This window comes from Anguilla rostrata, chromosome 1, assembly GCF_018555375.3.
Source record: "Anguilla rostrata isolate EN2019 chromosome 1, ASM1855537v3, whole genome shotgun sequence".
Lineage (NCBI taxonomy): Eukaryota > Metazoa > Chordata > Actinopteri > Anguilliformes > Anguillidae > Anguilla > Anguilla rostrata.
The window spans coordinates 41,200,131-41,225,233 of record NC_057933.1 but is presented as its reverse complement, the minus strand read 5'-3'; the positions used below and the strand labels follow the sequence as shown (position 1 = coordinate 41,225,233).

The window sequence follows — 25,103 nt, the reverse complement described above, 5'->3', positions numbered from 1 at the left end:
AATTACAATATATCTGAGTAATGGTGTTATTTCTTTTCTACCATTTTTTTCGTGAATCTTTGTGAAGGGTGCTTATGATTTTGGACATGATTGTAAATAAAAAGGTCTTTCAGAAACCAACTAATAAAAACAGCAACCAAAACAATAACACATCCATCCTGACTACTAGATGCAGTACCAAAAAATAACCACGAATGACAGATATTCTCTCAAATACAGTTCTATTGCTAAGACGAAATGAAGAAAGAATAAGCTATCGACGTGAAAAATAGACAGAATCCATTAACATAATCAAAATTAGCAAAAACAAAGAAAAGTTTTTTTTTTTTTTTTTTTACAATCAGAAGTAATGTGCATCTGTGAGAGAGAAATGGAGGAATGAATATACTCCTAACACCAAAAAGCGTTATGGGATACTTGGACCACCGTACAAGCCGATATGCTCACCACAGATGTTCTTTGATATTCATGAACAACTGCCTGAGGTGGATGTTAGCAGTGCCTTTTGCTTTGATCTCTTCCTCTGGCCTTTCCTAAAGTGTCTCTTCGCATAAAGCATGAGCAGCTGATCTCTGACTATGTGTCATCCAGGAACACAAAATTGACTCCCAACCCCACTACTCAACCCAGATTATTTTGCTGTTTGCAACAAAGATCTGAAAGCTCAAGTGTCAGACCTATGTCGTTTCCATAGTGCGGCTATGCAAATACAAAAGGGCTGCCACTGCTGGTATTAACCTTTTTAAAGGTTGTCTCAATCCAGAACAGCATATGCTATATTTAGGACCATGGGTTTTTCCTGATTGCCTTTTTAAATCTGTAATTTTGTTCTCCAAAACAAATCTGCTGCAATACTTTATTAAACCACTTTTGAAGCAATTAACAAACTACAATACCTTGATCATCTCAATGAATCATTCAGTAGCCACAGGGGTGTCCAATCTTATCCAAGCAGGCCCCATGTGCGTACAAGTTGTTGGCTGTACCCTAATAGTCTTTTCTTGTCTCCTTATCTCTTAATTTCTTCATTCCCCAGCAGGGCATACCCTAGCCTCCTCTTCTTCTAGTCCACTGCACAGAATATCAGTTGAGTGGATGAGCCAAGTCGTACAAGATGAGAGAAATCTGAAATGGGATTTAAGTTATAATTCTCCATGATAATGGAACATTTTACAAAAACAATTGAATCTAGAGAATCTGGTATCAACTATCTGAATGAGTTCAACTGAGTTTGATATGTCACATTTTCTTGCCGGGATAAATAAATAAATAAGGGGCAAGTTAGTACAATGGTTATAGAACAGCACAACAGGTGATTGACTCAGTTCCTAGAAGACTATATGCTTCATATTAGAAATTATGTAGTTCAAATATTGAAACATCAATTTCAGAAAAAAAACTGAATGTCATAATTGCAGTAGTTAATTGCACATATTTTTATATCCGTCATTTGTCTTTTCTGTAAATATTAGCCAATGGCTTGAATAATTCCTCAATTTGAGTGTCAGTGCTTAGCACTGACCAGTTTAGTCACTGCTTCATTCTCCTTGTTCAGGTCACATGACCTGATTTTTCATGCCCCTTCAGATGATCTGATGTGCAAAACACTGCATTTCATGAAACAGTATAATATGCACTTTAAAATTTCACATTTATTTTTCAAGTACAGTATGAACCATTTTATGTTTTTCCATTGAAGTTGTTTCACTGGTCACAGATCAAACAAAGCGAGGGAGACCATGTAGATTTCTGATATAAACTTGAGAATACCACAAGGAATAATCTTAAAATCAATAAAATAATAATTTTAGATTAACAATGAATATCAGGCATGACAAATTTTAAAAGCTATCAATACATTTAACCAGCAATTTAACATGTCAACTAATTCTATTATCAGTGCTCAAACAACACACCACACTAGTATTATGATAATCATTTTTCTTTCAATATGAAAAGGACAGTATTTCTCATATGAAAGGCATAATGTTATGTTAAAAACATAAATAATTTTATAGTTACCATTTGCAAAATGAAATTGTCAAACGAAGCAAGGTCAAGCTCATGGAAAAACTTCTGCAGCTGCAGAGGATGACTGCAGTCCTACCATGGCTATTTGTGGTACCTTAGCAATTTATCCTGGCTGCTGTTTCAGGCTGCTCCTTTTGTTGCCACAACATTGTTAGTTGAAACTACTTGAGAAAAAACAGAGATCCAGTATTTGCAGCAAGTAATGGGGTAGGCCTAGAAAGCCAATTTTCTTTTTTAACACTGCCCATTGTAGTTGAATAAACATCAATAATTGATTAAGAAGATTGTGTCCTTAATATTATCTAGCTAATCTGGGGTTGGGGGTTGCGCTGTTAGAACCAACGTCAGACCAAGGAATCATTGACATCCTACTACTATAATTGGAGAGCGGCTTGTGTGTTTGTGTGTCCCACTATTCCTCCAATTCACATTCCTCCAATCCCTCCAAACTTGCCCCAAAAAAGTTTCAGGGGGCTGTTGTTTGCATACACTGTTTTTCATAATTTCATTTTTAATGTTAAAGAAATACTTGCCAGTTTTACTTTTTATTTTGCAATCTGGAACTACCGTACCAATGGTAACAGTCACACCACTGTAGGAGGGCTGGCCCCGCTTGGTACTTATTCACTGTTTTGGTACTTATTCACTGATCTGTGTGTTTTCTGGTCTCTTAAACTGTGAGCCTGCATGGAGAGTGGTGCTTTGCTACCGAGTTGTTTGTTTCGGCGCTGTTTTTGTGGTTTATAAAAATTGTAAATTGATTTGTAAATTCGACTTTCGTCTCCGACCCGTAAGTGGAACATTACACCACAGACGGTTCAGAACTGAAAACGCTGGAGAGGATCCATTCAAGACAGAGAGAGTTTTTTCGAAGAACGTTTGCATCATGGCTAAAAAGAAGCGCAAATCACGGTCACAAAGTCATGATGCCAAAAGCAAGAGATTGGCACGAGCTAGCGAATCTCCAGAGAAGTCAGGTAAGAATTCTGAAGTCTATTGCTGATTCACCATTTGGCGTTAGCATGCTAATAAACTACCTAGCTAGCTTTCATGCTTCTTGCGGTCAGCGCGGTCTACACGGTGCTGATTCACCATCTACCGTTCGCATGCCAACAAAGAACCGAGCTAGCTAAGGTGACAAGATTTCTGAAATTAAAACGGGACATTTCCAGTTCGGAGGTCAATATATCATTAAAATATCCAATGTTATTATCTATGAAATTAAAAAGGGGACAATTCCGGTTTCATGTATTTTGACCATGGTAACTGTTGTACTGTAATAAACTATGGTGCAGGCCGACTGCTAAAACTGGGCACTAAGTAAGTAACTTTGTAAACCGTGTCAGAAAATCATAGTTTACAGTACCATGGTGGGTGAAGCTATGGTAAACTATGGAACACACAATAAAGAAAATGGTCAAACACACAATAAAGAAAATAGTCAAAGTACAGTGCTTCAATACAGTGTATTTAATTATCTATACATACAAGACAGACAAGCAACACTATCGAGTTTTCTGCAGCAGTTTTCTCTAAAACTAGTGCGAGCAAGTAGTTAGTAGAAGAAGAAGAGTGATATGAAGCTGCTATACTGAGCAACCCCCTCTGTTGGCCAACACAAGCGCCATGGAGAGGCCTGGGGTACAGGGACAAAAGTCCCAGGGCTCAGGGGAAGCTCAAGGACAACGGTTGCAACGACAAAAGGGTACTTTGTTCTAGTATGAATTAATTCCTTACAAACTACTGTTTCATTTATCCCATCAATTACACAGACCAGACATTACCAGCCCATAGCTTGGTAACTAAACTAGCATGGATAAATAGCAAACTGAGTGTAACTTTTCACTATGTCGTATCTCTACTCAAAATCGTTGGGCAGTGGTTGCACACAATATTATGTGACAAACTGATTAAGTTGAAGATGTCACCATAAGGCTACTTAATTATGGGCAATCACTGTCCAGAAAGTAAATCTAACAATTCTTCAATATGTAAGTCCAACCATTTATTTTCAGAGTCTAAATAGTAATATTGCATGCAACCACTATCCAACTTTCTTTGAGTGTAGTAGTGCTCCATAGCAGCGTTTCTCCACCCTGGTCCTGGTGACCAACTGTGTATGCTGGTTTTTGTTTCAACCGTAGTAACAAACTCTGTACTGTAATGAGTTAAATTAGTCATTGTTTTTAGTAAGACACTAGCTGTTCTTAATTAGACTTGTTACATCTACTGAAGGACAATTTACCCCCTTAAGCCACCTTATTCCAGAAATAGTGATGCATGCCATAAAAATAAATGTCCTATATTCACATCCCAGGAATTTCAATAGGTCAGACCAACTTATGCTTTCAAATACTATGCTGTACTATATAGCAAATAATTCCAAACTGAGAGAGGTTCATTTTTAAATTGATTCAATTACAAACTGACAGGTGAAATAGTTGGGTCCCGTTTTTGTGAAGACAGCGTGGAAGCCTGAAACCATCTGTGTAAAATGAATGGAGTTTACAGACAGCAAATGGCCAACCCTGCATTGTGTTAAAGTTAGTTTAACCACAAAATTGTCGTAAAACATAAACATATTTACAGCACCCTTAATTGTTCAAGAGATTATCTTTGACAAAAACCAGCATACTCAGCTTTAGATTTACACCATTATATGTTGGATATTGAAAGGGAAATTCCTTGCCTAAAATGGAACATATAAAATGCCCTGGCAAATTGTGTTAATATCAAGGAATATTTGATATTTATGTGACCATACCACAAACATTTGCATGCACAATTGTTTCTATATCATGAATGAACGTGCTAAATGTAAAAAGTTCTCATTGGCCAGATTTCAGGTCAATCAGTCAGTGAGGAATACGCTGTAGGGAACAGGGATATAAACAGGATGAGAGTTTTAACCAATGAATTTTTTAAATGACATGCAATCTACCATCGATCGTGACCAATGTATTGGGCACTCCTGATATAGCTGTTTTTAAAATCGATGGGATGTCCTATAAATTACTGGGGTTTATAAACTGTTAAAGAAAAAAATGCTAATTTTCAATAAGCTGTGCAGCAGCCTATTTCATCATTTGCACAGAGGCATGAAGGCGCATGGATGTCTGCCATGGATGTCTCAAAATTTCTGACAAGGCTGGAGCTATTGAATAGATCAATTTGTGCAGCTTTCTTTGATACAGCATATGTAAAAATTATGTATCACACAAGCACAAAAGACACTGGGCCTTTGTTGATGCAATGTAGGCCTGATTTCACAATATCTAGATAATATTCAATGTTCAAACTAAGTAGGGATGCATGCTTGCTGGGAAGTGATAGGCCTATTCAGAGGGTAAGACTGATCACTGTGTGAATAAAGTAATACCGTTTCTTCCTTTTTTGAGAGAGAGAGAGAGAGAGAGAGAGAGAGAGAGAGAGTGAGAGAGAATGAGAGTAACAGAAGGTAATCAAAGAGTAGTGTAACAAGTTACCCCCACAGAAAAATAAGTGAAGTATGGTTATTACTTTTGAACTGAATTATGGGTGAAAAGGAATAAATGACATTTTTTAAGAAAAGGCCATGGAGAATTTGAACTAAAAATCATATTTCCCATTTATCTCATCCAGTACTATCTGGCTTATCCTAAGGTTTTGTGCAGTGGACTAAGAGAAATAGAGGAGGCTAGGGATTCTCGACAAGAGAACAAGAAACTTGCAGATTAGGAAAGACTACTGGGATGCAGCCTTTGTTCTAGCCCTGCAGTACAACACTTGACTCAATAAATTAACTAATTGTGGTCTTTAATCAAAAATGTGATTAGTTAAATCAGATGGTTTACTGCTATGCTAAAACAGAAACTTGCATCCACATCAGCTGCACTACTGGTTTAGAGACTTGTCCCATTGGGACTAAAAGCTTTCAATTGGTCCTGAATTGTATAACAAGTATCTGCTACTGCTTCCTGCTGATTCCTGCAATTAGAGTGACTATACAGTGATGTCCTGAGGATTGGCACTGAAATAAACATTTCTAGGTTACATGTAACATTTCCAGGTTACATGTTCATAAAAAACTCATGGCCCAGGTAAATCTATCATCACATTTGAAACCTTGGTTTATCCTGTATTACTGCTACTAAAATCCATTTTTGGTTTGTGAACCACAAAAGAGAACCATAGGACACACTAGCTAATTTGGTTTATAAAGGACATGCACCAACTGCTTATCCAGTCATTCCAAACCAGGGTGAGCAAGGCCTGTATCTTGTTTTGCAGTCTTTAGCCGTTTCCTCATATGAACTCCGGACAACGCCCGGAGAATCAGGTCCAGACATTGTCCGGAGTTGCCCTTTCACACATGTAGCACACAACAGGAGATTGTCCATGTCAGACACGTTCTCACCTAATGGAAATACTCCATTTGGTTTAGGCGAGGGGTGGCGCCTGGGTAGAGCGTGCAGGAGGCAGGAAATGATGCAAAAAGTACGTTGCAGAAATTGCAGTGTTTTGTTTACAGCACATCGAAGATGGCGGACGAGGCTACCGACTCATCCGTAATGATGACTGTTTTTGCATGTATGATGTAAAATAATAATGGGGCACTTGGGACTGGGGGTGACTCATTACTGAATTCCTGTGTGAGAATGTTGCAGGGTGTGGTATCTAAAGTTATGTTTCTAAGATTTCAATGTATATTTGTCTGCTAGTTGAATTGATATTATAAATTTGTGTCCTCAAAAAAGTGCAACTGAAACATTTCAGTGGCTTGTAGGAGAAATGGAGAGAAATAGGAGAGCCCTGCCATCCTTTGCCATGTGCAACACTGTCAACACTTATGTATCCCTGAGATCAAAGCATGATACTGTCCTGTCTGCTATGCTCTCCTATGACCGCCACATCATCTCACACGAGAACCTGGCTGAACATGCTATGAAGCACATAAGGGCTCTGGAGGCCAAATGTGATACATTCCTAGCCACCAACAAAATTAAGAGGAGAAAGGAAAGATTCATTGAGGGGGAAAAAGGTTCCCCTTCAATGCTCAAGCGATTGTGGAGTTTAAAGTAAGAGGTATGAGACTTTCCTACCACCCAGACTTAAATCAATATTACCTTATTCTTGAACAAAGCAGATGTAGCACAGTTGCAGTCCCTCCATTCCAAATATGGAATTACAGGCCTTTGGGGATCCATTTATCCCAGTAGTATTATTTTTTCTCATTTACCTAAAATAGATACAATCGTAATGACAAGAAACTCCTCCCCCAGTCTACTCTGGCACTTACAAAAGTATTGTCATCTGAGATGACACCCTACTTGTCTTTTGAAAGGGTACACAAAAGGTGCGGAGAAGACACAGGTGGTTTAAAATGTATTATCTGACAATAAGTTTATTAAATGTGGCAGATTATAGATTTAAAAAATATCAACATATCACCTCTGATGATAAACACAACTGCCTGGGAGGAACTCAAGGTATACTGATGGGATCAAATGAACTCTTACTCTATGCATAGTAATAAGTGCTCCTTGAGTTGACAAAGCAAATTCTAGAAAAACAATCCGCCAGCTCTACCTCTTCAGTTGTTTATAAACAAAGCATGAAGATAAAAACGAAAATACTCCACATAAAATAAAATGAGAGCTACCTAATCAGGATTACGTGCTCCTTTTATGAACAGTGAGAAAACTGTCATGTCATACAAGTGAGAATTTGATTAAGAAATTTCTGAATCCAGCTGTCTTAACAGTTAATGACCTTGTTCTATGTTCAGTGCTCTGAACTAATAATAATAATAATAATAATAATAATAATAATATAATTTTAGCAATTAGCAAGGAAAAGCGATTTATGTATTTATGTTGGTCAATCCTAATTTGTAATGGCTGTCTATATTAATTTGTGTATTTTTTAAATAGTCCAACACAGGCTTTTGGGACAAAATAACTCTGCAGGTCAGGATCAATGAAACTTCAGTGGAGGACACTATGGATCAGAGGGCACTAGAATTTTTTTTGGAGAGACCCAGAAGAATGGCTGCACTGACATGCATGTTGTGAAGTAGCATGGCTGTTGTAAATGGATGTAATTACATTTGCTGCACTAAGTAGTAAAATGTGTGGTTAATAAATGTGTTGTATTAACAACAATGGCATGCAGTTTTTCATGTTTCGGTGATACATAATTGGGAGTCGGGCAAATACTTTGGGGAGGGGGGTCTTTGAGTTATTATTTTGCATTACTGAAGGTTGTATGAAGTATAGTAAAACTTATAGTCATTAAAATTAATACATGAAGTATAGCAAATTATGTTTTGAAATGAAAATATATAGTAATTTTTTTTAACTAAATGCAAGTTTTCAAAGATATACATTGGCCAATTGGCAAACTTTAATTGTTTTCATTGTTTTGTAAAAATGGAACAAGGACAAGGAATCCCTATCACATCAGTAAAGAAAAAAGCAAAATACTTCCCTGTGATCACATCAATATTCATAAAAATCAAATGCACTGCTTCTGTGAAAAGCCTATAAAGCCTATAATATACTACTTTCTTGTGAGAACAGATTCAAACCACTTGCCAATAAAACCACCTGCAAATAAGTTATGCCCCTTTCACACAGAAGAAAAAAGGAGTTTTCGAGACAGCTTTGATACCGCACTTATGTCTGTGTGAACATGTTGCGACGGCTTTTAAAATTCCGCATCGAAAACGCCTCCCCCGTGTTTTCGAGGCGCCTCGACTACCGCATTTCTCCTGTGGGAACAGAAAGCAGCATCGATGACTGCTTTCTGGGCGGCATTCGAATTACGTTACAGATCTGCGTTCACACGCACCTATCTCTCAACCGAAAAAATGGCATACAGAGGAAATACCTGGACCCATTGAGAACGCAAAAACGAATAACGTAAATAATGCGACCACTTGCACTTCAAAATGTAACATGTTTGTTTGTTTGTTTTTCGCTAACTTACAAGAAGATTGCAACGAAAATAAACAACAAGTAACGTTAAAGTTTTGGCCTACATCAAGTGTGTTACTATGGTAACGGAACATAGACAATTCATTCAGGAGAGTTGAGTTCTACTGTGCCTGAAAGGTAAAGACGGGTCGAATGCCGCATTACAAATTCTGTGGGAAAGGGAACCTGTTACCACATCAGAGGTGGCTCAGACGCGGTATTAGCTGTGTGAAAGGGGTACAAGTTGTATAATATCTTTGGGACATTATTTTGGGATTTTTATCAACAAAAAATATTTTTTATCCCAAAGGGCTAAAATAACATTGCAATCCATTAGAATAAAAAATACATACACCACACTGTGGTGCATGGATGAGTCTCACGCCCGTGGATCGAATCTGGCCCTTGCCAGTGCCGAATATGGCCGGTAGCTCTGTGATTACACCACCCATGGAATGGGAGCACTCAGTTGGATTGGGTACCCACTGCATTTCTATATAGTGACCCCTGTTGGTCAATTGGGTTCCTGTAAATTGCAGTCAAAAGTGCATATGAAAGGTCTTCTTCTAAGTCCACTGTATGGGCCAGATTTACATACATAAAACTTACAGTGCAAATTGTGTGCTGACAAGGGTATGTTGGTGGGTTTGCAGTCTGCCTGAAATTAACATCTTATTTACTGAGGCTACAGCTAATTACACAATCAGTGAAGGGTACTGCCTTCTATTTGCATTTTATGTATGCAGCAGAGCTTAATAGGAGCAGTTCAACAACAACACAAAATCTCCTGTGTAGTGCGCTGAATACACAGTAATTACTTTTTCACATGAGTGACATAGGTGTTGGGTAACTTTTTTCATTAAGTAAATGAAATAACCACTGACAAATTAGTTTTGTGTTTACTCAATTTCCCTTTGTTTAATATTACATTTTGTCTAAAGACCTGAAACCATTCAGTGTGACAAATGCAATGCAATAATAGTGGAAATCAGGAAGGGGAAAATACTTTTTCATGGCACTGTAAACTCTTGAGGAGTTTATTTAACACAGAACACTGTACAGTGTATCTTCATTGGATGTGGAAGAACTGATGTATCTTTGTTTGCCACATAAGAGTGTAGGCTATCCAGGAGTACGGACAGCACAGAACAAAATGCATATATTCCAGCTGTAGCGTCAATTGCCAACTGAATTAATCCAGATGCAAGATAGTGTAATGTTGCAAGGAGCATGACTATTGCTGGGATGGAGTGGGAACATGTGGGAAGTCATCTTTTATTTTCCCCAGAAAAGTTATTATTTCTATAGCTGGGTGTTTTGTCACAGAATTTGCAAGTATCATGGATTATATTATTTTGGTCTCTTTTTTGGCAGTGCCATGAATTTTAGTGCTCTCTGTGATTTTTTCAAGCACTCCTGTAGCTATAGTCAGTGAAAACAGGTGCCCAAAGATTCAAACCTCACAACATATACCAAATCTAATGTTAAAGAAATAACAACAAACAGAGTGACTCTGTGTTTTATTATTTTAGTAATGTAATTTGAGAATGCTCTGTATGCTCTGTTTCTAACAATGTTCTGTTAAAGGCAAAAGGCATGCTCTTTCTGTGATAGACAAACACAAGTTAATGCACCAGCCTATCAAGGCATTCATTCATATTATTTAGCTACTAGCAGGAACTGCCCACTGATTTTTTTGAAACTTCAAGCAAGTTACTGTACATGCCATTTCAATCATTTCCCACGGCTGTGCATGAAATCCTTTGTTTAATTTAATAAATTCGTGTTTTTAAACACGGTGTGATTTCTGCCTCTTTTTCCAATATTCTGTGAATTTTATCTTTTCCGTGCCTGCTCTGTGACTTTAGCCAATATTTACGTTGTTAATTGTGCAAACCTTTGATGGAATACATAATCAGCCATACTTACAATATCTCCACCCATTCACGCAGAATTCTCTTTTAAAACTCATATGAATATATCCAGGGGTTAAATTGGGGGTGGACGCGGGTGGACAGCGTCCACCCACCTTTGGTAAATAAATAATTTTGACCGGCAGTTTTACAAATAACTATGACAATCCAGTCAATTTTTCGTATGCTCCAGTCCACGTGTTCCCTCTAGCCAGTTACTCGCTCAACCAATCCTAAATCTGAAGAAAAAAACTCTGGAGAAACAGTCCTTTATATAGACAGGCACAGAAAGAAAAATATTGTTGATTGTCTTGATTGTTTGGAAGCGGATGCAATAGGAAATTTCATTAACATGTAATTTAATCTATGCAACATTTTAAAAAGAGATGAATAAACAGCCCCCACGAAAGCCGGCTATTATTAACGGCAACTTTTATTGCTTGAGCAAAATCATCGGGTTGCTGGTCAGCAGTTAAGCTAGGATTGAATAGCTATTTCCCACATAACGTTTTATTCAGTGGCGACTGGTGACTAGTGAGCTGAAAATTGGTGGGGCGCAAAACCTTCCTTTAAACTAATAGCCTAATTGATCTTAACCTGTTTTCATTAGTAATTTTCCTTTATTATCAAGCGTGCCAACGATCAGACTAATCAAATGGCAAGTAGTCACACAGCATCTTCATACCGTGTTAGGGGGATTAAATCATAAATTCAATTTATCCATTAAAAATCCATTTTAATCACCAAGTAGTCTACACTTAACAAACAAGATACACCAGTCTGTTATCTACCGTGTTAGCTTTCAGAATAACCAGCAAAAACAAAACCTGCAATTCAATTTTGTTTACAATCTTGTTTACAATCATTGCAGATATTTGCCATGAATACGAGTGCGGAGAAAGAAGTGCGGAATGTATCCGCAAATAATGTTGATTAAAAATGTGCACAATTTCGTACTGCAAATGAAAATACATGTAGGCTATAAGGCCTAGGCTATACTCGATAAAACTGCCTATTTGGGGAGAGCTGGCCATGATAGTATTGAGCAGCCTATTTTGTGGATTAATTGTATTGATACTCACTGCTTAGTGATTAAAACGGATTTTTCTAAATCACATTTAGCATTTAATCTCCTTAACACAATGCGAAGAAGCTGTGTGTCCCTTTCCAATTGATTAGTCAGATGTTTGCATGCTTGTTAATCACCGAAAATTTATTAAAACAGTTTGACATCGATGATTAGTTTAAAAGGAAGTTTTGCGCCCCACCAATTTTCAGCTCACCAGTCGCCGCTGGTTTCATTTTGTTTCAATTCGACAGTTTAAGAAAGATGGATAAAGATGGATAAGGAAGAAAGGGAGGACAAAAGAGGGTGATGACATTATTTTCAGGGGTAAAAAAAATTCTCAGTATTAATGACACTCAATAAACTTGAAATATTTTATGTAAAAGCTTTCATCAGTAGTATACATTCTTTTTAAAACATTGTTTTCCTTAATTACAATTATGTGCACAATACATTAAAGATACAACTATTTTGAGCTGAGACATTCATTGGTTTGTACCTTTTTCTCACCCACCTCCCACCGGATCTCAGGGTCCATCCAACTCCCAAATCCGAATTTAACCCCTGCATATATCCTTGCAATGACTTGCGTAGATCACACACACTGCGCTTCCAGCTCAACGCACCTCTTTCACGCATAGAACGCATGACTCTGGGGCAGAATGCGCCATATCTGAAAATATTTGCAAAAGGCTTAGTAACTCTGGCCCTACGTGAGCTGTAGTGTGTAGTGCGTAAAAAGCAGCTGGTGACACCGCATGTTTATGTTGTGTATGTCTACACTCCATTCATGCATGTATACAGCTGCAGTTGCAGACAATTGGTCATTCTAAACTGGGGTGGGAACTGGATATGCTCAGCCCTGCATTTGGCACCAATTAAATTAAATGCATATTTTTTACAGTTATGGCCATTAGTTAAGTATTCATTAATAGCCTACTAGAGATTCTGATAGGTAGACTTCCATTTAATCTCTAGTTTCCTCTCTAACAATCTAGCATTTCCAGTTCAACAGTGTTGACACTTTAGGTTTAGGTAAGTAATACAGTACATCAGTATGTAAGACCCTTTCACTATTCCAGGCAATATGCCAAAACATCTGAAATAATAACACAGTGCAGACCTTTTCTGAATGCAGTTAATTAAATCCTTACATCTACTGCAAGCACCTCTGTGTAGTGATGAGTCATTTGGAAACAAATTGCTCTTTCTGAACAAGTCCTTTTCTTCATGAAAGATACATCTATTTGCAAATTACACAGTGACTCTTTTCTCTCCCTTCCTCCAGTTCATTGAATGATTTGATTCATTTTCACAAAAGTCAATACAAACTGTCTCAATATCTCAGTTGTCAGTCCTGTTTGTTTGAGCCAATCACTTTCACTGTATAGGAGTTGCAACTAATGGATGTAAATTGATGGAAGTCAAATGAGTGAGTGAGTTAAATAAATGAGTTGGGACTCAAATGAACAAGATAAAACGAATGAGCCAAAAAACCTGAGCAAGATAAATAACCCAACTTGAAACACCCAAATGTAACAGAGGAGTGTACAATGAGACCCATGCTAAATTCATACCTAGCTTGTATCTAAGAGATAGCAGTTTGGGCAGGCATAGTTAGTTAGGTTCCAAGATAACTTTTCATCACAACTAACTCTGGACAGGCAGAGGTTACGACTGCACACCTAGTAAGTGTCTATGCACTCCACTTGTGTTTCCATCGGCGACATTTACAAGTTGTATGTGCATGAAATATTTAAAATTTTAACTATGTTTCCCTTAATTTCATCCTGTTAATGGGAAATACATTTTTTTGCAAGTCCTGGGATTCTAGTTCCCGGCCACAAACGCTACATCAAACTACCTCTGCATGAAATGGCACACATTTGTGATGTTTTTATTGGTGATTTTAAATTGGTGACTACATCTATTATACATAGTCTTGATAGCTTCCCTGAGTAATCTACATTGACCTCCCATTAACACTAATTAACCTCCATGCCCCCAAAGTCCCTGTGTAACTCACTAGTGCTGTGGCCCAGAGCTTGACTGCATGCTCAAAGTAATCTCCTGGGCACGCAGAAGACAACATAATATAGACAAGTATTTGTCATGCAAAAACATTTTTGACAGATTAGATTACTTCCATTTTTTTAAATAATTTGAGGATTATTGATATTGTGTGGGAGGTCCAGTTTAAATGTCGTTTTTGGTAAAACACCAATGGAAGGATTAAATTGTGGGGGTCTGGGTAGGGAGTAATGTACTTTCAGTAATTACAAAATTTTCAATAACACTAAAGTAATTTTTTAAAAGCTACAGCCTGTCCTCTTTTATATCTATGTATACAGTATTATAAAAGTCATGCTGGTTATAAGATGACGCACATTTAAAATGTACCTCTGTGGAGAAAATGTTATTGTGGCAACAAATACAATGCAGGGGAAAGTGTCAAATGTGTCTAGCCAATCTGGTTTGCGGCTTGTATGCTGGTTCCGAAATAACCCAGATAAAGGGACTTGTAGTATAGGGGATATGAGGACAGCCGTCCCCATTTCCAGTCTACAAGCAGATGAAAATGACATACTGTAAACAACAGAGTGGAAGTTCAATATCCATCACCTATTTATACAAGCAGTCAGCAAAGGTCAAGCTTCTGGAGACAAATGACTGGTAATGGAACATATGGCTTTGCATCACTGAACCACTCAGGGAAATGTTTGTTTGAGAGTGGGTGTGTGTGAACATGCATATGACAGTCAATGTGTGCCTGCTTGTGTGTGAGGGAGAGAAAGAGAGGGAAGGAGGGGGAAAAATTGGGACACTGCATAACTGAACCACAGTAAATGTGGCCTCCTATTATGGCCTTAGTCAGCATTTAAATGCAGTTCAGACACTGATACACACACTGCTATATCTGTTAATGGATAACTATCACACACTTAGCTATCTACACATTCAAAGTTATTTACCGTCCCTTTTACCTTTTATAAGACACAGGGAAACAGAAGCCTGTTGAGAAACAGCAGCAGACCTACTCTGTGACTTTTTAATTCATTGGTTCTCAAAATATAGCCCAGGGTAAGGGTAAACATGACTTAACCCCTTTGCGCAAGCCCCCTAGTGGTCTGTACACTGGCGTGCCTTGATTGATCAACTCAGACATTTAGTTCTCCTGCAACCAAACTATGTGTTGAAAACACGAACTCTATGTTATAACTATATTAGTAGATGATTCAGGACACCTATGCAAAAGTTTCTAAGCGCCACCGTTGTCGCGCCTGTTGTCCATTTACCGAGCACCCCCTCCCTGCAGTCTCATCTGAAACTGCACCCCCTACCCACAACCCACTGCAAATTAGTGTCTATCTGGGCATTCATAAAAATACTCTTTCACTACTAAAAATTCATATTCCATCATAACAACAACATAAAGCATACAATAACTGAAGGCATGCCAGTACAGCTGTGAAAAATGCTGCTCACTGAACAATGAAATAAACAAGAGGAATTTTTCTAAAATTATACGTCATTCTACTGTCAATATCTGGGACTAAATATGGAATAAATATACAACCCTATCATTTGTTTTATGCATAGAGATGTCCCTTCTGAGACTTGTTTTGGACAATCCGTTTGTGAAATATATGCTCATTTGTGACACCTGGGTACCTTCCAAAATAGTACGTAAGAATGTGTGTGCAATACCACACATGCTGTTTAGTGTTGTCGCCCTTTGTACAACTGACAATTATTAATCTCTCCAATAGGTGACAAAATAATCTTTCTAACAATGTATAATATGTCTAAGTTTACTTTTGGAATAGCGTTTTATAGCTCAGCATAACCAAAGGTTTTGTCTCATTATCGCTGTCTCACACATTCGCTCTGTGGTAGCAGTAAGAAACTGCACCCAGCAAAACTTTATCGATGAGTTTTGTCATTTCTTGGACAAATATGATTATTCTTGAGAACTTCTGAGCATGGCTAAGTCAGAAAAGGACAATGACAGCATTGATTCTCTTTCTCTATCTACTGAACACAGATAAGATTACATCCATATGTAAGTGTTACTGCTCAAAATATTTTGGTCATATATGTTTTCTTTTTAATTGAGTGTCTAAATATTTTATAATGAGGACATTTCACACTGTAACGTAAGCGTTTGTTGATAGCTTAGTAGGGTTTTTATTTCAAGAACCAGATGTGACGTGAGCTAGAACATTGCCAAAACGTGGTTGAATATTGTTTAAATGTCGTCCCATCCCCATACAAGAAAACATGACATACTGTAGAGTACAGAAAAACATACGAGAGTTAATGATTACACATTTAGGTGCTGTACCACATTGTGTGATAATGTTTTTGCATTATGTTTTTATCTGATATCAATATTTCATCTTAAACCGGCATAAGGGGCACATGTATATGCTTTATAAATGGACAAAAAGCATTATATTCATTTTTGGAAAGATTTTGGATGTTTCTGAACCCCTAGATGTTTTATACCACTGTACAGGACAGCTTGTAATTCACACTTGAAAATCATGCAAAAGTGAGTTTCTTGAGTTGAAACAGTGGATTTGTAGTGAAATACATGATTATGTAGTGATTTTCAGCAATGCATAATTTAGACATTTTGGATAGATTTGGATACGCTGGTTACATTGCTTACTTTTTTCTTAATAGAGCTTTAGTAGTTCTGTACATCCACCCTTAGATTTTACACATTGTGGTCAAGGAGTTTTTGATCCAGGACATGTAAAATTTAACTTGTTTTATATATGTGATCTCAGTATTTCATTGCAAACTAAAAAATTATGAATATAAAGGAATCAAAGTTAGTGTTGTAAATGGTACAAATGTTCTGCTTTCAATTTTTCAAGTCTCTCTGATGCTCACAACTGGAGTCATAAAGCTTTAAATAAGGTACCCCCTAAATTGACAAGGTTTTGGATTTGGCATGTGCACAAAAGGGTTAAAAGGCTGACAGGGCTGTGGCTTACTTTTTAAAGGCTACTTTAGCTGCATCTTACCAGTAGCTTAGTATTTGAGTCTCACAGTGTGGCCCTTTAACCTTTTTTTTATCACCTTTCTAATATCTTGGACATACAATAGCATCCAAAATGGGCCTGTGATATATTCCAAGGTTTCTCTTAGCCAAAACACAGTAACAATTTTTTAACTGTCCATCAGAACTTGCTTGTAATAAAGGCAATTAATAATCTCACTATAGTGCTTTGGCTTTTTTGTTCTTGATCATTGACTTACCAAAAAAAACCTTTTCTTTAATTGCTATTTGGTATTTTTACCATGCATCCAGGCAGTGGGGCTAATCCATTTTTCTTTACATTGTATTTTCAGTTCTGACTTGGTCAATGGACAATGTCCATGGATACATCAGGTGCATTCAGTGTACCAAACTGGATTTTAATATCTCAGTTTCATGTAAGTATCGGCACTGTGACTGTGTTGTGCCAATTTCCATTGATAATATAAGAGTTAGCTTCCATGAACAGCATGTTCTTTTGACTGTGGTCATAAATATGTTACGATTTGGAAGAGCAGGTTTGTGGCAGTAGCCGCTGGACTCCTGCAGCAGTGAGGCCATTAGAGAGGTCTGGGGATGTGTCGCACTCACCACTCTTACAGATGGGACAGCACTGCTCAGGTTCGTACTCCGGGTCCACACATTCCGTTTGGGCACAGGCAGCCACTGTGCACAGCACCTCCCCATTTGGCTCACAGCGGCATCTCTCACAGGCCGACACCTGCTCCACACATACATGACAGCACACTGTTAGAACACGTACGTCATAGTGCATTGTTAGAATGACTCTCATTAACTTGATCTCTTTCTCATCCACCTCCATCACAGTATACTGTAAGAACACATACATCACAACATATAGTCAGAATAAATCTGTTCTTATCTTAGCCTCCCCTTGCAGGTGGCTGCCATCATGTTAAAAAAGCGTATTCAGGGAGGGCAGAACTAAGCCGTCTTTACACAGAGCATAAATAAGAACGCCAATACAATAAAAGAACGTCGGTGTTAACTGGTTTCATATTTCCCGGCTCTGATCCGGCATTTTTTAATAGTACAGCAGTGTAAAGGCGGCTTGAGTTAGATTAACAATTTAGAATGTTACCATAAAGCAGGTATTGAAAAGTAGGTAAACTCCTCTGAATAGAGACTTCAATTAAACCATTTCCACAGTCTGTTAGTAAGCAAGTTAGAGCCTCTCAGCTTGTAATTAGCAATTTTCTTACAAATTCATAGAGTTTTCATTCACAGAATGGAATTAATATTGTAGATCATACACATTATGATCATTAATCTAATCATTTCCTATGACACATCACAGTTAATAAATATCAGAACTATCATAAATCTCTCATTCTGGGAAGCTTGCTGAAGCAATTAATCTACAGGCTCTACAGGCTCTACATGCATTAACATACAAAGGCATCAGCTGTCTGACAGATCATCATATGAATATTCGATGGAAGCCGTCAACCTGTTCAACTACAGATGAAGTATTTTCCTTCATGTCATGTCTGTGCAAGCCTGACTTGTAGACTGTGATGTGAAAAGAACCAGCCAGACATCATGTGCTTTGGAGGAGAGCACATGCGGAAATTGCAGCAATGGGTGCAGCTGAAAATTAAATCTGGCATTCCAAATTAGGAGAAAAATGAAAAAAGCATAACATATTTTTTTAATGGCGACCAGGGATAATTAGAGTACAACAGCAACTTACTCAATGTGGATTGTGAAATATGTTAAAATGTAATTTCTAATACAGCGTTTGAGGATTCAAAAGCTATAACAACAACATTAATAATAAATTGAGCTGCAAGCATTAAATACAGGGTCTAAGCACAAGGAAACAGCCCTGATGGGAATAAATATATGCACACAGAAATGCTGTGGACACGGTTCTGTAATATTATACAAATGTTGAGGCTTTTACACTATATCTGGAAAATACAAACAAAGCACACAGTTGCTTCAAGATCAGCAATCATTTAGCAATCAATAAAAACACTGAACTAATTATACAGTGAAAGACTAATATGATGTGATCATCAGTTCCATTCAAAAAATTCCACTGTTAAATTGAAGTGCCGAGTAAGTGACTCACCAATAACCTAAAGACCAATGACAGAGTAAAGCAATGCGCTACTGGCACACTGCATGCTAATGGTTTTAATTTATTCAGAATCAGTAAGCTACTTCACAGTTGCAAATAGCACTTCAAGAATAATTATCTTTAGACCACAGGATGAAGATTACAATAGACCAGCTCTTACAAAAACACAAAAAACAACAGTCTGAGGTGGGCACAGGCAAGGGTGAAAAGCACAGGGGCAGAAAGGCCCATGAGAGGAAGCATGACTTAAATTATGATTTAATGAAGCCTACAGTCAGTATAACCATTCTTAATGACGAACACCCAAAACTGTGTTCATTTTAAGAGAGGATGTGGTAAACAAGGCAAGATATTGTCAAAGCAGAAAAACAGGGTACATAAAACATTTGTGAGATGCATTTGCAAAGGAAGGTGGTTCTCTACCAAAATGACTGCCTTCTGTGCCATAAAAAGCTTGGAAAGCTTGGGAAGCTTGGTATTCTGCTGCAGAGCACCTTTCAAAATACATTGTATTTTATTCAAGGTTAGTGGAGATGAACACTACACCCAGTATCGCTTCATCAAAGGAGACTAGGACATTGCTTGAACTTGGAAGGCATTAATATTTTGGAGAAATGGTCTCTGATTCTGAATCCGATTGACCTCCTCCAGGAGTGAGTTAGTAAAGTAAAATTCACGAGACTTGGAATAAATTTGAGTAGCTGATGAATGCATATCAAATGCAAGCACAACAGGTTCATAGCATAGGCAGAACAATAAGCCATTAATATAAAAAACATTTTCAAGAAAGTAGCGGAAAAGTTCACAACCAAGAATATTACAACCCAAATCAACTGAAAAAGAATCAGCTCAGAAAATACTGAGAGCTATCTTCTATTGTATATTGAACATCTAGTTCAGTGTGCATTATATGCAATAGACATTGTGATGCTACCACATTGCCATAGTATGAAAAATTATCTTTGTTACCAAGAAAATGTACTTGCAAACATTGGAAAAGGGGGGCAGGGGAACAAGAACATGTCAGCAGATATAAAGCTTGTGGTGATTATTCTCCAATAATAGTAAAGCATGATAGAAAAAATCCAGTCTAGTCTAAGATATTAGGTAAAGAATGTATGCAGCCTAAAAGTGACAATAATATGACAGCCTGTTGGTGATCCAGTAAGCCACTAAAATAATATTTTGGGGAATCCACATAAGGATTATGATGCTTTATTTTGCAAGTATCATGAAATGAATAGGCTTTGTGCAATTCACAAAGAATCCACATTGAGTGAAAAAGGCACATCCAGGCACATAGAGACAAAGTGTGCCGTCTGGGGCATGCATATTTAAATTGTGAAATTGAAATATATGTCAGTCTAAAATTTCTACTTTTCATGCAAATTGAGTGCAATACAGGACATGTCCAATTCACAAAGATGATCACAAATTACCATTCACAATAAGCATTGACATTTTGTAGACCGTGGCAGGTCTCAAGTTCCAGTACAAGAGGAAGAAAGCACTAATATGCAAAGTGTGAACCAGTACCAGCCTCAAATGTAAACGAACGCAACAAAGAAAATGAAACTTGGTGTCTCTCACCAGAAACAAATATCTCATGTAGGCTAATCTGACATACTTGTGAACAGCACTCAAGGTGTGGATTTGCATCAAAACTCATTAACCTGGCACGCACAGAATTTGCAGGTGTTGCAGTATAAGTAACACAAACTGCACTTATTATTTTCCTTAGTGGATCTACACCATTGTATCTACAGGAACATTTGCTAGAATTGGCATTAGGAGTGGACATATTCCGTAAAGTCTTGATGAGACCACCACAGTACATTAAGATGTAGGCAATTAAAACCAAAGCAGGTGGCAAAAAATAGAAATTGGAACAACTGCAATATTTATTGAAGGGTTACACATTGTATGTGCCAAAATTGGGGGGAAAATAAAGTCTATACTGAAAAATTAGCTCATTGGGCTCATTCTACAGGAATAGTATTTTGAATTGCCTTAAAATGCATTTAATTTTTGTCACTGAAAATATGCGATACAATATTGACCTTTTAACTTAATGAATCCACTCAAATTCCACTGTAATGTATTTAAATAATTTTTATATACCAGTCGAAGAATGCTTGCACAATCCTTTTTGTCACTGCTGTTGTACATTGTAATAATATAAAATATTTTTCAGAATTTCATTTCTCACTTAAATCTGCTCATACAGGCAAAAACAGTATAGTAATGAATAAAGTAGAATCCATCTAATTGCATAATGAATGGACTATTGCATAATTTGGGTGTTTGCATAGAATTGCCAAATCCCAAACCATTTCCCATTCATTTCATTGTAAAGAGATTGCATATTTACATAAACCATTACCAAATATTTTGGGTATTTTTTATGGAATTATGTCCAATTACACATAAAGATTATGCATAACGATGTATAAATATAAGGTGAAAGTCGACAGATGCCTCACGAAGAAACCGCCACTTGCTCTATAAAGACACAAAAACCACAAACAGTTATGAAAGTACTGTTGGTGATTCCTGTTGAAAATCATGTCTTTAGCGGATGACTGCTTGGCCCGCGCGGTTATCAGCACTCTCTGCCTACTGTATCATTCTTTTATGCAATTAAACGGATTCTACTGTAATTAATTTAGCGTGTCTAAGGTTGCAAGCTGTCATGGCCAAATATTACCAATAAATGCACAGACCATTTCTAATTGTTTTACAGGTTTTTTTTATAGACGATATAGGTGGCTTGAAAAAACACTTAGGCCACCCGCCTAAGACATTTCAACTCAGGAAAAATATATAGTATATATTGAGTAATAGAAGCTATCAAATCTTAATTCACCAAGAAAATGGAAAACAACTTGAACTTAATTTACTTATTAGCTAGCTAGTAGGTGGATAGTAACACAAACACCAAACTATTATATATAAAAATTTTATGGTCCGTTTACTTCCTTTATACAGTGCCGTGAAAAAGTATTTGCTGCTTTCCTCTATTATTGCATATTGTCACACAAAATGGCTTCAGATCTTTATACAAAATGTAATATTAGACAAAGAGTAACTGAGTAAACACAAAACACATATCACATCACCCATGTGAAAAATTACCCTCTTAAACTTAATAACTGACTGCACCACCTTTAGCACCATTAACTGCAATCAAACATTTCTATAATTTCATATCAGTCTTTCACATTGCTGTGGAGGAATTTTAGTCCACTCTTCTTTGCAGAACTGCATTAATTCAGAAAACTTGATAGGTTCTCCAGCATGAACTGCTTATTTGAGGCCTTGGCACAGTATGTTTATTGTCAGGACTTTGATTAGGCCATTCCAAATTTTGTTTCTTTTAAGCCATACAGATGTAGACTGCTACAGGGCAGAATTCATGATTCCTTCAATAATAACAAGTTGTCCAGGTTCCGAAGCAGCAAAAGCATCTCCACAGAATCACACTACCACCACGTTTGTCTGTTGGCATGATGTTCTTATTTAAAATTGTGTACTAGCTTTACACCAGATATAATGGGACCCATATCATCCAAAAGTTCCACTTTTGACTCATCTGTCTATAGACCATTACTCCAAAAGGCTTGGGGATCATCCAGGTGCTTTTTTTCAAATGTGTCGTCAGCATTGATGTTAGCAGTGGTTTCCACATTGCTACTCTCCCATGAATCCAATTTTTACCCAGTCACATTGTGGAATTATGAACACTGACCTTAGCTGAGGATAGAGAGGCCTGCAGTGCTTTGTGTGTTCTTCTGGGATCTTTTGTAACTTCCTGCACCCTATGCACCCTAGGAGAAATTTTGTCAGGTAGGCCACTCCTGGGAAGATTCACCAATCTTCCAAGTGTTCTCTATTTGGATATTATGACTCTTACTGTGTCCCACAGCCTTAGAAATGGCTTTAAAATCGTTTCCGGACTGATATATTTCAACAACTTTTAAAAATCTTTCCTTTGGTCGTGGCATAGTGTGCTTGTGGAAACACTGTAGTGACTACTTCACTCAGATGGTAAGGGTCAATATAAGGTTTAAATTCAACGGGACACACTGCGATCAAGCCTGGCTGTGTTCAGTCATCTAATTATCAATTAAATTTAGTTAATTGGTTGCTTCAGTAACTAAGGGGGCAAGTACTTTTCACATGGGTGATTTGGGTGTTTCAAAACATTATTCATTAAATAAACAAAGTAATCATTTTTTAAGTGTGTTACTCAGGTTCCCTTAGCCTAATATCACATTGTGTCTAAAGATATGAAATCCTTCACCGTGACTCATATGCAATAATAGAGGAAATCAGAAAGAAGGCAAATACTTGCAGCACTGTAATATGAAAATATTCATTTCATTGAAAGGACATGTTTTTCAAACAAATGTGATCAGCTAGCAGGTAGAATTAAGACCTGAATTTAGTATGGATCCAAATTTAAACAATTGTCTTGTTTGCATGCATTCAGTTGAATACATTTTACCTTCAGACACTGTGATCTTTTTCCATTACAAGTTCTGGCATGTCTGTTTCTTAAACCCCATTGACTAGTTCATTTTGTACGGATTGTTCCACATGTTGTTAGAAATGGTGTTTTTATTCTTTCCTCAGCTGTACCATTGCCTGTGTTTTTTTACGTACATTATGGAATAGGGAAAATTTTCTTCTGTATTTTTGCTCACATCACATCATTTCCTTTTATCATCTGTTATTTGTGTTGTTTTCATTTGAATTCATCCAAATGTCTGTCCCCTTTGCTCTATTGTATTCCTATGCTGTAATATACCATTGTAACATTGTACCTAATTGGTCATTACCTGTTTCCTGATGTGTAGATTAACATTTTCCTTTTCTCATGTTGGCCTCACTACTAGTGCCTTGTTGTCCCATATCCATTTCTAGGTGCCTTGCAGCATGAGTGTGTAAGCATGACACTGTTTCCAACCCTTTTTGATGCATGTCTCCTGCTGCAAAATTGCAAATGAGGGTGATGAATTTCTTTGATTGCTTAATTAGGACCAGTCTTAGTAAATTAGTTGTTAATACGTTGGTATGTGTGACTGCAAGAAAGCTACAATGGAGCTACAATGGAGCAGACATTTTTGCACTACACCTATTTCTTCAGTATGTCTTCCCCTCAATTTCTCTCCCCTTGATATCTTCAGTATATTTTACAGCATTGTGGCTTTACATTACAGTATATGAAACTTTTTTTCTGTTTTTGGACCTCCAACTTCTGAAATAATTCTGATGCTCTGGTGCAGACAGAATCAGAGAAGCTTAACTATCTCTACATTTAGTGAATGAAGGTGTGACCAAATTTCAGCTCTAACCTTGAACTCTTGCAGCGATCTGTAGACCTTGCCCCGGAATTCACAGTAGTTTTTCATCTCCTTGCACTGAGGGCAGCACTGGCTGTTGTCCACACGGATACAGCGTGGGTGAACTTTAGGACAGTCTGGCTTTGCGCAGAGAGGACCCTCCTCAGTGCAGAGACAGGGGCATGTGGAAGGCCCAGGGGTGAACTTCTCACCAACACCAAACACGAAGCCACTTTCATCCACACATCCCTTCCCACGGTAGTCTGGGTATGCATACTCCTCCAGAAAATCCTGGGAGATTGTAGAGTCACTCGTGGGGCCTTCATCCCTCTGCTCCAGAGAGACCAGTGCCGAGGGCTCTTGCCTGATCCCAGAGTGAAATGAAGTGGAGTTTATCTCTCTCTTCTCCTCCAGGCTTGTCTCCTTGAGGCCCCGCTGGGGGGAATGGCTCAGCCCCCCCTTAGAAGCTGGCTGGGGTTTCAGGTTCTGTACCACAGTTCGCTCCAACTGTTTGCGGCTCATGGACAAATGGGCCATGGGATTGCCAAAGATGCCTGTGATTAGGCAGTATGCCTCAAAGAGGACCCAGGGAAGGACTGCCCTCATGTCTTCCCACCACTTGCACAGGAAGACAA

At 37.7% G+C, this 25,103-nt stretch overlaps 1 protein-coding gene across 3 annotated transcripts in view; it reads right to left on the bottom strand.

Moving 5' to 3' along the window:
* vwc2 (von Willebrand factor C domain containing 2) overlaps positions 1-25,074 on the bottom strand; it is a 66,166-nt gene extending 41,092 nt beyond the window's left edge. For 2 of the 3 annotated variants that reach the window (XM_064337352.1, XM_064337362.1), the window contains exons 1-2: positions 24,481-25,074; positions 17,608-17,737 (exon numbers count right to left, since the gene is read on the bottom strand). In XM_064337352.1, coding sequence (XP_064193422.1) covers positions 17,608-17,737; positions 24,481-25,074 — 724 coding nt within the window. Of the gene's footprint in view, positions 1-1,420; positions 1,784-17,607; positions 17,738-24,480 lie in introns of those variants that run through there. The other variant, XM_064337371.1, reaches the window with a different exon arrangement.
* Between the last annotated feature and the right edge of the window lie 29 nt (positions 25,075-25,103).